The sequence below is a fragment of the Megalops cyprinoides genome, chromosome 7 (genome assembly GCF_013368585.1).
Source record: "Megalops cyprinoides isolate fMegCyp1 chromosome 7, fMegCyp1.pri, whole genome shotgun sequence".
Lineage (NCBI taxonomy): Eukaryota > Metazoa > Chordata > Actinopteri > Elopiformes > Megalopidae > Megalops > Megalops cyprinoides.
In genome coordinates, this window is record NC_050589.1 from 1,006,705 (window position 1) to 1,019,204 (window position 12,500).

General features: G+C 52.0%; 2 protein-coding genes across 5 annotated transcripts in view; both read right to left on the reverse strand.

The window, feature by feature from the left end:
* LOC118780862 (inositol hexakisphosphate kinase 1-like) overlaps nucleotides 1-4,838 on the reverse strand; it is a 9,327-nt gene extending 4,489 nt beyond the window's left edge. Inside the window, exons 1-2 of the mRNA XM_036533584.1 lie at nucleotides 4,439-4,838; nucleotides 1-25 (exon numbers count right to left, since the gene is read on the reverse strand). The exon at nucleotides 1-25 is cut by the window's left edge and continues 346 nt beyond it. The gene's annotated coding sequence lies outside the window, so the exon portion shown is untranslated. The remainder of the gene's footprint in view (nucleotides 26-4,438) is intronic.
* A 1,340-nt stretch (nucleotides 4,839-6,178) lies between these two features.
* Nucleotides 6,179-12,500, reverse strand: part of LOC118781041 — a 20,925-nt gene continuing 14,603 nt past the window's right edge. For all 4 annotated transcript variants that reach the window (XM_036533888.1, XM_036533887.1, XM_036533886.1 and 1 more), the window contains 9 exons: nucleotides 12,460-12,500; nucleotides 12,189-12,300; nucleotides 10,406-11,736; nucleotides 9,382-9,504; nucleotides 8,972-9,134; nucleotides 8,546-8,654; nucleotides 7,898-8,076; nucleotides 7,631-7,816; nucleotides 6,179-7,493 (listed from right to left, as the gene is read on the reverse strand). The exon at nucleotides 12,460-12,500 is cut by the window's right edge and continues 420 nt beyond it. In XM_036533888.1, coding sequence (XP_036389781.1) covers nucleotides 6,418-7,493; nucleotides 7,631-7,816; nucleotides 7,898-8,076; nucleotides 8,546-8,654; nucleotides 8,972-9,134; nucleotides 9,382-9,504; nucleotides 10,406-11,736; nucleotides 12,189-12,300; nucleotides 12,460-12,500 — 3,320 coding nt within the window. In that variant the 3' untranslated portion in view covers nucleotides 6,179-6,417. The remainder of the gene's footprint in view (nucleotides 7,494-7,630; nucleotides 7,817-7,897; nucleotides 8,077-8,545; nucleotides 8,655-8,971; nucleotides 9,135-9,381; nucleotides 9,505-10,405; nucleotides 11,737-12,188; nucleotides 12,301-12,459) is intronic.

Sequence of the window (12,500 nt, forward strand, 5' to 3'; positions counted from 1 at the left end):
CAGGAAACCTCGCTACCGCTGCGTCCTACAGGAGAGAGAGGCAGGAGACGAGGGAGGAGTGAGGGGAACCGTGCCAGCAGATCTACCAAAATGAAATCATTCAAGCCAAACACCACTTTCACACCTGAAACCACATCCAAACACCACTTTCACACCTGAAACCACATCCAAACATCACCTTTGCACCTGCATCCACAAAAATCACTAGCACCTGAATTATTAGTTGTTAGGTGTTAGTCATTCATTGGAAAACGTTTCCTTTGCCACAGAGAGAACAGTGCTGAGATCACCGGAGAGTGCCAACCTGTGAACGTAATCTTGCTTAAGAGGCGATCAGACAGCAGAGGCAGAATTTGGGAGAAGGTCTGTTTCCAGTGCCTGATTAGAGTCACCTGATTAGAGTCACCTGAGCCAGCTAAGCTGTCAGAGTGCACCTGCAAAGAGCACAGCCACGCCCAGGGGAGGCGGAGTCCACAGCTCTCCTAACATACCTCACAAGCTCTCCCATCATCCTCTCTGCTGAACGCTCTGCGGCGCTCTGAGGCCACCCTGCCTGACAGCAAAGCTACCCATAATGCCACAGGTGAGTTACAGACACCGGCCGGTTCTGTGCTGAGGGATCTTTGGAAGGTCAGCTCTTCCATCTCTTTTCCGCCTCGTTATTCACGCAGGTGCTGATGAGTCCCGAACAGCCAGGGCTGCAGGGGTGTGAGCGGCTTAATAAACCGCATATTCCAGCCAAAAACACAAACTACAGCCCACACCCCCGCCTCATGACCTCATCAGCACCCCGATACAGAGCGCTAACAGCTTCCTACCCTGATCTGAAGATATGCAGGCAGCCTCACCGCACTGGCAAATGCAGAGACTTGCTTGTTTCCTTTGTTACTTTGTTATCATCAGCTCTGCTCTTTCCCAGAACAAAGCAGGCTCATGCAGGCACCGTTTCCTGAGCTTGGTTATGCACTGGCCCAGGACACAGTGGATAAATTAGCCAGGAAGATGCTGAGCTCGGACCAAAAGCCACACAAACAACTTAATCACAGCAGCTCAGGGCAGGATTCTATGCAGTGGCCAAACACAGACTGAGATTCGAGGAACTGCTGTAATTCCATCATACAGCTCCAGGCCAGTGAGAGTCGGCTCCAGGCTTAGCCACTATTTCCATCAGTGCCCCCAGCTGAGTGAGCAGTCACCCGAGGACTTCCTGGAGTTCGCTCACCTGTGCGCCACTTTCACTCACAGGCCCTGGCAACAGTGAGTGTGACACAACCTGACAATGACAAAAGCCCATCCAATGGCAAACGAGCGCTATGGCGCCTGGATATAAACTAGCCAACTCTGTTATCCCCGGCAATGAGAACTATAACTTCATTTGGCATATTTTTACAGTGGAAAGTGTCACACAGCGCTGATCTTCAACCTTCAGCTTCTGACCGCTGAAGCTCAGCATTTTCCACTGTGCTGAAATAATCCAACAATGATCAAAACTGAGACACTCTGACCTCTGACCCCTGACCCGTCCACCGTACCGCAGCCCTGAGGCAAGGTGCACTGTAAAGGCACTATATCACATTTCACAGTAACACCTGGGAGGTTCCACATCCAGCTCCACGCTCCCACCTGCCAGGCCCACGGCCTGTTTCATGGATCTCCTCCCCGGGCCCAATACGTTATTTTTCTTATTTTGGCATTTTAAGCAACAGCACTTTCTGCTGAGGTGACCCCGGGGGGGCAGGATCTGAGGACCCCCTTTAGGCCACCCCCCCACAGAGGGGACCATGTCCACACTCATCATTGTGCTGTAAAAACCTCAGGTCAGCCACTGCTGCCCACACCCACAGAAGGCCTGGACCCTTCCCTCAGCTACATGTGCAGCCAGAGAGAGAGTCCGTCAGGCCCACATCTGCCCCTGGAAGCAGGCAGAACTACAGGTACTCAGTCAGGCCCACATCTGCCCCTGGAAGCAGGCAGAACTACAGGTACTCAGTCAGGCCCACATCTGCCCCTGGAAGCAGGCAGAACTACAGGTACTCAGTCAGGCCCACATCTGCCCCTGGAAGCAGGCAGAACTACAGGTACTCAGTCAGGCTCACATCTGCCCCTGGATGCAGGCAGAACTACAGGTACTCAGTCAGGCCCACATCTGCCCCTGGAAGCAGGCAGAACTACAGGTACTCAGTCAGGCCCACATCTGCCCCTGGAAGCAGGCAGAACTACAGGTACTCAGTCAGGCCCACATCTGCCTCTGGAAGCAGGCAGAACTACAGGTACTCAGTCAGGCCCACTGCCCACAGCTGGACCCCAAAAGTGCTCATGTGTCTTCTCATCGATGCTTGGTCACAATCTTGAGAACTGTTCCAGTTTTGTAGGAGATGAATGAAGGAAGGAGGACATTTCCCTGCCAGCCTCCTCTAGCAGAGCATGCAGCCATGTATCCTCCTGCAGAAGAGTTTCTCAGCCATCTCTGCAACCCCACATGTGTCCCATCCCATACATTCCAGGCTAAAACACCTCCATCCAGAGGAGTGAGGAGATTCCTGCTAAACACTACACAGAATTCACAATGTTCAAATGAACAAGGACTTTCCACTTTCCTCGCCACACTCTAACCCCTCCTTTCCTCCTTGCATCTTTTCCTCAGTATGTTTCACAAAAGGATCAGGAAGAGGCATGAAGAAGAGAAACACACTCATTTTTAAAGTAGGAGAACGGACCCCAGGAATTCCCATGCAGTTGCAATCCCAAGACTCTGCTGTAGCTTCCTGTCTCTGACTCCATCTACGGACGTAAGAAAACAGCACCAGCAATACCAGGATGCCTCAGTTTTGCTCAGCTGTTTTACCGATGAACCCACCAGGTGTTCTGGGTAGCCTACATACCAAGCCCCACCTTTTCACTGCCATCGTGTTTACTCTGACAGGACATGTAAATAGACATCCCCCCCTTCTGTCTGTCGCTAAGCAACCACTCACCAGTATGCACACACTCAGCCCCACAAAACACACAGGACACAGCTGTCAGCTTCTCCTCCACCGCCCAAGAGTGCAGCCTCCAAAACTCGCCGATCGAGGGGAGGGGTACCCCAAGTGTGCAGAGAAATCCTGAAACACAAACTCCACTCCCTAAATCAGCCCTGAAGCCTGCTTCTGCAAGCTGGCGATGAAGACTCTGCTGAAACGACCTCGCCCGAGCGCGGGCAACCAGATGACACACCAGCTTCGGCTTCTCACTATGCAAAGTAACCGTGGGCCCAGGGAGGACGTGCCCGAGATGAGACATCAGTGAGAGGTGACCCGCCTAAGCCTCTTTAGGTGACAGTCCTGTCTGCAAACCTGGCCGCGGGGATTAGCACCGCCCCCACCCAAGACCAGCCGTCCTGACCGTCGGGCCCGGGGTATTACTGGGCTAATTTTAGCCAGTCACTTTCCATACAGGACTTGGCGCACTCTTTCTGAATGGAGCCGCTATCGGCTTTCACAGCCAAGGTCCTTCCCGCCAGGCAGAGGCAGCGCGTATTCACCTGCCCAAACTGGGCTGCAGAAGGCAGGAAAACCCGGAGAGCAGCCCCGCCAGGGCTGCACGCTGCACGGCGAGAGCTGCGTGCTCAGCCGGGGAAACAGAGCGCAGTCCTGTCCTGTCAGCCTCCAGCCTTCACGACTCAACCTGCTTTGCGAAATGTCATCGAGTGATTAGCAAACAGCGTCATTAAATCGAAGGACGGACAGGACGGAGACAAACACACACACACACACGCACGTACGCACACTCACACACACGCAGGCAACCAAACAAGTCGGAAATAAAGAAAAACTCAGGGAGAGAGTGAATTCCCCATGCTTTAGAAAGAACGTGGGAACACAAGCGCACTGTAAAATAAAAGTGTAAAATATACTACAGCGCATTTTCAAGATTTGTTTCTCCAGAGAGGCCGGACATGGCGCGATAACCACGTTATCACCAAGCTCCAAAGCTGTCAAAGAAACGAGGATAAATTTCAAATAAATTCGCCCGGCATAAAGTTTCACAAAAAGCCTGAATGAACAAGCCAGGTCTGACACAGAATGATTTTTTTAATTCATGGATAACGCTGAAAATGATTATATTATACGAATTATATCTACACCGGTAGTATCTGTACAATTGTGCTTTGAGTGAAATGGGTTGATTCCAGTTGATTCTGGTCTTTTTGTTCATCTTACAAACAAATTAAGAAAGCTATGTGAGGTAACTAAGAAACTGCCAAGGCTCATTGATGCTTTGGGTATGAAACTAGAAGGTATGAAGCTAATTAACGTTAGCCAGTCACGTAATGTTATAAAATTCTCAGCAGACAGCCCCATTAGCTACCAAATAGCAATTTCCTCGGTAGTCCAGCAACACCAAGCAGTCGGTCCGCTGGCTCGGTCATCCTTCATCATCAGCCCATCTACCCTACCTTATTTGTGTGTTAGCTAGCCAGCTAACCCTCCAGCTCCCCGGGTCTGCCCAGCTAAGCACAGCTGAAGGGAGCTTGTTTTCTTTCTTCCTACTCGCACCGTGGATCCTCTTTCCTGGTTGTCCCTTGCTTGTGTGCTCATTTTATGGATTATCTAGATGGCATGATATCGGGCTAGCTGGCTAGCCAGGATTATTATAGCTAGGTAGCTAGCCAGCAGGCAACACTGCTGGAGCTAACCACAAACCCCAGCTTTCGATTTCGGGTTACAAAAAAAACAACCAGACTATCTGTGGTTCGTGATCTGTGGTCTCTAAGTTCCAGTCAACCACATCGCATATGTTTTCTTTCTGAAATTTAAATGCATCCACCAGGTTTGTTTTTAAAATCGTGGTCCCTACGCAAGCAGAGTGCGTTTGAAGGCAGATTCCCGTCGACCAATCAAATGCGGGAAAAACACGCCGGCAGCAAAGATCGTCTATACTGTTAAGATATCTCCCTCGGAATAACTAGAGTCAGTCAGCACGACAATTCAATTCGTCAATACAATTCGTCTTGCTTCGAAATTTTGCTGAAGAGTCCAGTCGATAGTAAAGTTACTGTGTTTATAAATTACTGTGTTGAATCCATCCGAATACACAACTGGCATCTTGCTCCGATGAAAACACGTTTCATCACTCGCGTCAGTTCAGATCAGACCCTGCATCTACGGTCGTACTTTCTGGGATGGCAGTGGAAACACGATTAGACTGCTGAACCAGCCTGATATAACCTTTGGATTAAAGTATCTGCCAAATGAATAAATGTAATGTAATGTAAGTGTATGATTTGTTCTAAAGGTGATTAAAATATGATCAATGGTGTCCTCCTGCTCATTACTGACAACTTTATCAAATTCCAATGCTTTCATTTAACAAACTGTATTAAAATATTGTTGTTGAAAACAATATAGAAACAGATGACCTAAGTTGAGCATGTCAGAAACATTACGTGCTGATCTCAGAAAAATCTGTCTCACTCCCTGGCTGTGCCAAGATCAGATCACCTCTTTCCCAGTGCTGATCCCAGAACAGTCAATGCAGAGATAACTGCTGACCAATAAAATCTTAACATTCTAAAAAATGTATGTCTGACTGGATGCCTTCCAGCTGCACAAACTCCCTGTGATTATTAAGGAAGCATGCATGGCAGCTATGCTCACATTAATAATGTGTACTGTAAGTCCAGCATTTCAGATGTGAAAGATCTATCCATCTGACATTTGGAAGTGAAGGGGCATATAAGGGAACACCGACAGTAACACTCAGTCTGTGGCTGAGACACTCTAGGTGTTAGACTGCATACACTCAGTGGTGCAAAACAGAACCAGTGAGACAACAACTATTTCACAAAGGCCTGCCATTTGCAAATGACCAACATTTTTGGGGTGTCTAAAGTGTGACCCTTTAGACGTCACTACCGTCCTATCTATGGATACCCACCTCTGTGTCTGAGGGAACAAGGCAGATCCCCACAGTCATTAATGGTTGGTATCCGCTCACCAGCACACCCATTTCAACTGATCACAACACAATCTGCACTGTTAATGTAAGCATATTTTAATGGAATATAGTCTGCAAAAAAAGGAAAAAAGAAACATTCAGATAGAAGTTATACCTGCTGTTCACAATACAATTTAGAATCTTTTTTCATAAAAAAATATTGCAGATGACTGAAAAGGCTTTTAAATGCACTGAGGATCTGAAAATATAAACCATTAAAATGATATTGACCTTTTTCACTTGAAGGCAGTAACAAAATAATCTTGGCATAAACAGTGTTGCAAAACTGCAGCAGTGGGCACTTGCCTGCATGTACCCAGCAGTCATCACCTGCAGGCTGCAGGTGCCGTTTCCCTGACAGTTCCCCCTCTTTCCTCTGTCCTGGGGGTGTATGGGTGTAGTGAGTCAGGCACACCCCTGACACTCACCCCTGCCCCCCTAGCCATGCCCTGGCCCCGCCCATGTGACTGACCCTGCCCAGCCCCCACTCGCCTGGTCCCTGAGCTCAGGGGCGGGGCCAGCACCCATGGGCCACGCCCTCTCTCCCCCACCCCACCCCGGCCGCAGCAGGGGCCAGGGTCCTGGGCTGGCTGCAGGTTCACAGCCTGATGGGTCTGAACCGGTTCTGACCGGTCTGCACAGCAGAGCACCGCTGCCTATCTCCAGCTGAGGCAGGGGGTGAGGCAGGGCCAAAAGCAGCGTGGGCTGGGCTGCCCCCTGCTGGACAGAGTGAGAATCGCTGAGGGAGGGGGCTGAGGCCAAGGTTGGAGGTGTGCAGTCTAACTCCTGAGTGGGGGCAGGGTACGCTGGGGGCGTCCACAGCGAGGCCGGGCTGACGAGGCTCTGGTGGGGGTTGAACCCGAAGGCCCCGCCCACCACCGACTCCAGTGACCACCAGGCCGCCTGGCCGGAGGCACTGAACTGGCAGACTGGCTGCAGGGCCTCCATGTGCAAACGTTCAGGGGCTCCCGCAGACACTCCGGCTCCAGCTGCTTGGGGCCCCGGGTCCAGGACCCGCTGCTCAGGGAGGGGGGGGTGAAACTGCTCCTCCTGGGGCAGCGGGAGCTGGAGTGCAGCGTCTTTGGGCAGGGGGGGTTGGAATGCAGCCTCTTTGGGCAGGGGGGGTTGGAATATAGCCTCTTTGGGCAGGGGGGGTTGGAGTGCAGCATCTTTGGGCAGGGGGGGTTGGAGTACAGCCTCTTTGGGCAGGGGGGGTTGGAGTACAGCCTCTTTGGGCAGGGGGGGTTGGAGTACAGCCTCTTTGGGCAGCAGGGGTTGGAGTGCAGCATCTTTGGGCAGGGGGGGTTGGAGTACAGCCTCTTTGGGCAGGGGGGGTTGGAGTGCAGCCTCTTTGGGCAGGGGGGGTTGGAGTGCAGCCTCTTTGGGCAGGGGGGGTTGGAATGCCGCATCTTTGGGTGGGGGGGGGCAGCTGGTGTCCTCTGGTGGGGAGGTGGGCCTCTCCTTCACAGGTTCCTGAGACACGTCCCCTTCCTGCACAGGCCCATGCTTTATCACTGCTCAGAAAGACAGAAATGAAAAACATCAGGAACACACACTCCCCACAAGAATCCAAATAAGCATTAAACTGCCCACCCATTCATACACAGCTACAAAATCAGAGAATCCATCAAACATCCAGCACAGGGCGTACCATGGACACACTTCCTGACCATCTGTTTCTGACTTGCCGGGGGCGTCTGCGCGTTGGGGTGGGTGGGGTTAGGCAACTCCCTTCCTCCAGTGCCAACAAGGTTCTCGAAGCGGGTCATGACATCATCAACACTGGCCACCACAATCCCATTATCAGAGTACCCGGAGAACATCTCGAACCGACGTTCTGCTGAGACAAAGAGAAACAGTGAGCGCATGTGTGTGTGTGCGTGTGTGCGTCTGTATGTGTGTGTGTGTGTGTGTGTACCTGTGAGGAAGATGAAGTGTCGTTGCTGCGTGTTTTCGGCCTGCAGGCGGATCAGGCAGTCCAGGTCAGGGGTGGGGCAAGCCGAGCCATCACACTCGTGGTACGGAAGGACCTCCACCACACGCCTCTTCTGATAGGTGGAGAGCAGCCTGAGCAGCTGCACGGCCTCTGCATTCAGCCTGAGGAGAGAGAATGAAAGCTCTCCCATCACTATGGAAATCTCACTTGTGACACCCCACAGCCTTCCTGTAGGGTGAGAACTTTCCTCACAGATATTCTCAGCGTGTATCTTTAGCGGGTTCCTTGGCTTGCAGAAGTTTTGTGTGGAAAAAAGTCAAGTGACTCCACTAAAGCACTGACGTATTTGTCAGAAAGGTGGTGCTGTCGTTGTGTGGATTCAGTGTTGGGGGGTTTGGGGGCTTACTGTGGTGAGTTTAGAGGTGCTTGGGGACTCATGGATAGGGTATTTTAGGGTTTGTGGAGGGGGTATTCTAGGGTTCATGGATGGGTTATTTTGGGGTTTGTGGATGAGGCATTTTGGGGTTCAGGGATGGGCTGTTTTGGGATTCAGGGATGGGGTATTTTAGGGTTCGGGGATGGGATATTTTGGGGTTCAAGGATGGGATGTTGGTGGGTGGTGTCACTTACCTGCTGAGCTCCTTCAACTTCTTCTGGGTCTTAAGGTGAATCTTCCACTGCCACAGATTCTCTGAAGAGCTCCGCCCCTCCAGTGACATCAGCAATGCCTGCAGCCTTGCTACTCCGACAACACAAACAAATACAATCACTCTAAGCATGAAACATGAACGCACTTTCCATCTGGATTTTTAAATCAAACCCACCATTTACCTGGTTTCCCCCAGTCCAGTGCCTCAAATCCACTTTTCACACCCCTGCTTCACGCACACGGTCCCACAGACACTGCTGTGAACGCACTGTTTCAGAGCTCCAGTGAAGTCCCAGCTTGTGTCCCAGCCCCACATCCTCCCAGATTCCTCCCACACCGGAGTGCTCTCTGTGCTGCACAGATTTGCGCAAATTTGTGCAGATTTGTGCAGATTTGCGCAGACTCACCATGGGTTATGAAGTCAGGGCTGAGGACGAAGTCGTCAGACACGATGATGCCGCCGGACACAAAGACCTCGTTGTAGTTGTGGTTCCTCACATCGTCTGGACTGTCCACCCCAGCGAAGCTGACGGATTGGCACAGCCTCTTCAGCGACACCAGAGCCGGAATCTGCAGCCAGCAGCAGACAGAGAGCTCGTCACACACCCAGCCAGCGAGACCGTAACCAAACTGCAGACCAAAGCCAGTGTCAGAGTTGGTCCAATAAGGTCCCCTGAACTGCCCCTTAGACACCACACACCAGCTACAGCCAGAGCCGTACTTGGCGCACCTGGGATTATTCCTACCTGTACCCTGTTAACAAATCCAGACTTTCTTAGGAGGGGGGGTTGGGTCCGCCCCCCCAGCGGTCTGATACCTTGTGCAGGTGTGTAGCGATGTCCTGGTTCTGAATGATGACCAGCAGCTTCTCCAGACTGTTCTTTCTCTGCAGGAACGTCTCTGGGTCACACTCCTTGTTCCCCAGAGACCTCAGGTACTCCTGCAGCACCAGGAAGGAAACGCTTACAGTATCTGCACTGTGCAGTCTGTAATCACCTCTCATACAGAGATACCTACACTGTGCAGTCTGTAATCACCTCTCATACAGAGATACCTGCACTGTGCAGTCTCTAATCACCTCTCATACAGAGATACCTACACTGTGCAGTCTCTAATCACCTCTCATACAGAGATACCTGCACTGTGCAGCCTCTAATCACCTCTCATACAGAGATACCTACACTGTGCAGTCTCTAATCACCTCTCAGACAGAGATACCTACACTGTGCAGTCTCTAATCACCTCTCATACAGAGATACCTACACTGTGCAGTCTCTAATCACCTCTCATACAGAGATACCTACACTGTGCAGTCTCTAATCACCTCTCATACAGAGATACCTACACTGTGCAGTCTCTAATCACCTCTCATACAGAGATACCTACACTGTGCAGTCTCTAATCACCTCTCAGACAGAGATACCTACACTGTGCAGTCTCTAATCACCTCTCATACAGAGATACCTACACTGTGCAGTCTCTAATCACCTCTCATACAGAGATACCTACACTGTGCAGTCTCTAATCACCTCTCATACAGAGATACCTACACTGTGCAGTCTGTAATCACCTTTCATACAGAGATACAGCTCTTTCACACTCCCCAAAACAAAACAAGACCTTGTGGGAAAAAACTGCATTAATTTCCCTCACCATCAGTACATATTTGCTTTTAAATGATAAAATATTTGAATTAATACATTTACATACGTGTATTTCACAGGTTATTGTTAATTCTCCTGAGCCACTCTTAACTGTGACGCTCAACCCAGGAAAAGAGTAAGATTCCAGTGAGGGATTGTTCTGATGTCAGGGTCGCCCCCTGCTGCCAGCAACAGTACCTTGATCTCTCTGTGCATGGTCCTGCGCGCTGCGTCCTGGCTCCCGGGATGGATGTAGAACTTAACAGAGTTCTTCCGCACGTCCTGGATGATCTCCACCAGGCTTCTGACCACCTCCGGCCCCACCTGACCAATCAGGCTGCTGATGGAGGTGGACCTGGGGGCGGGGTCAGGTGCAGGAACATCGTTGCCCAGCAACAGTGTGCCCCCTGCAGCTTCCCCAGCGGCTGCCACCTTGCCCGAATCTATCCCGGTGCGGCCCACCTTCCCCACCAGGGGCTGCGGGTGCTTCTCTCTGACCACGCCCTGAGAGGGGTGTCTGTGACGGAGGCGGGTCTTCGGGGTCTTGGGTGGAGCAGATTCTGACTTGGTGTGTGGGGCAGATGAGGGTTTGGTGGGCGGGGCAGATGAGGGTTTGGTGGGTGGGGCAGATGAAGGCTTTGTGCGTGGGTCAGATGGAGGTTTGGTTGGCGAGGCAGATGAAGACTTTGTGCGTGGGTCAGATGGAGGTTTGGTGCGTGGGTCAGATGGAGGTTTGGTTGGCGAGGCAGATGAAGACTTTGTGCGTGGGTCAGATGGAGGTTTGGTGCGTGGGTCAGATGGAGGTTTGGTTGGCGAGGCAGATGAAGACTTTGTGTGTGGGTCAGATGGAGGTTTGGTGCGTGGGTCAGATGGCGCTTTGGTTGGCGGGGCAGATGGTGACTTTGTGGGCGGGGCAGATTCTGGCTTGGTGGGCGAGGCAGATGATGGCTTGGTGGGCGAGGCAGATGATGGCTTGATGGGCGAGGCAGATGATGGCTTTGTGCGTGGGTCAGATGGCAGTTTGGTTGGCGGGGCAGATGAAGGCTTTGTGCGTGGGTCAGATGGCGGTTTGGTTGGTGGGGCAGATGAAGGCTTGGTGGGAGGGGCAGATTCTGACTTGGGGGGCTGGGCTACACAGGGGGCAGGAGCAGACTGAGAGCCAATCACACGGTTCATCCCCTCCCACAGCGACCTGATGTAGCGCTTCACAGACACCGGGGGGGCGAGCTCTAAGACATACTGGGAGAAGGCCAGCACCTGTGGGGAGCAGTGTGGGGCCGGGGTCTCAGAGCTGTAGGGAACCCCCGCTCCTACCAGCACCTCCTGCACCTCCCCGCTGAAGCTGCTCAGCTCCTCCTCCAGGACGCCGTCCAGGGAACCCTCCACCTTCCCATCATCCCCCGCTGGCTCAGAGAGCGCACGCCGCGCTCTCCTGCGACAGGCGCGGACGCGGGGCCCTGAGCGCCGCAGGATGCGAGGATCTAGCGGGTCGCCCTCTTTCAGACGCCGGTAACCCTCTGACTTCATACCTGCGGAGGGGAAGAGCCAAAGAGAGGCTGAATTAAGGGCCGGCTCCACATTCTGCGCTCTGTCTGACCGCATATGCACTGCAGTAAAACAGGTAAAGTAACACAAGCTATGAAGCAATGCGTATTAAATCCTGAACCTCACTGTAAACGCCTGTGTGCAGTCATCATCAAACATCTCTAAATGTTCCGATCATCATCAAAAATGTCTGCTATTTATTACCTTAGGAATCTCACATCTATATTAGGTTTGCATCGTTCCTTAATTACAACAGACTCCAGAGTCTGTAATGAGGTCAAGTGCTTTGCCTTGTGGAAGCCAGGCAGACTCTCCCGATATCAGATTTCTCAGTGAAGTACCCAGCTCGATCCTCTTTAGGAAAATTTTTAACTTCAGTAAATTATCACATCCCTGCATTTCCTTTCTCTCTGAGTGTCCCACTGGCGCCCCCTACCTGTGATGGGGATGAGTCTCCACGGCAGATAGCTCTCCTCGTGGCTCTGCTCACCGCTGGGCATCTCGAGGCGAGTGCCACCCTGGGGACTGGCACCACCCTCTGCCTGATCCTAAGCAAATGGCACACACCCGAGTCAGCTGACTGAGTCAGCGTGCCCCTACCAAGTCACCTGACTGAGTCAGCAAAATCGAGTCACCTGACTGAGTCAGCATACTCCACCAATCAGGCTACAGCTGGCTCATGCTCCATGGCACACACACAGACTCACCTCGAGTCGGCTCAGCTCTTCCTGGCTCTCTGGTACGAGCC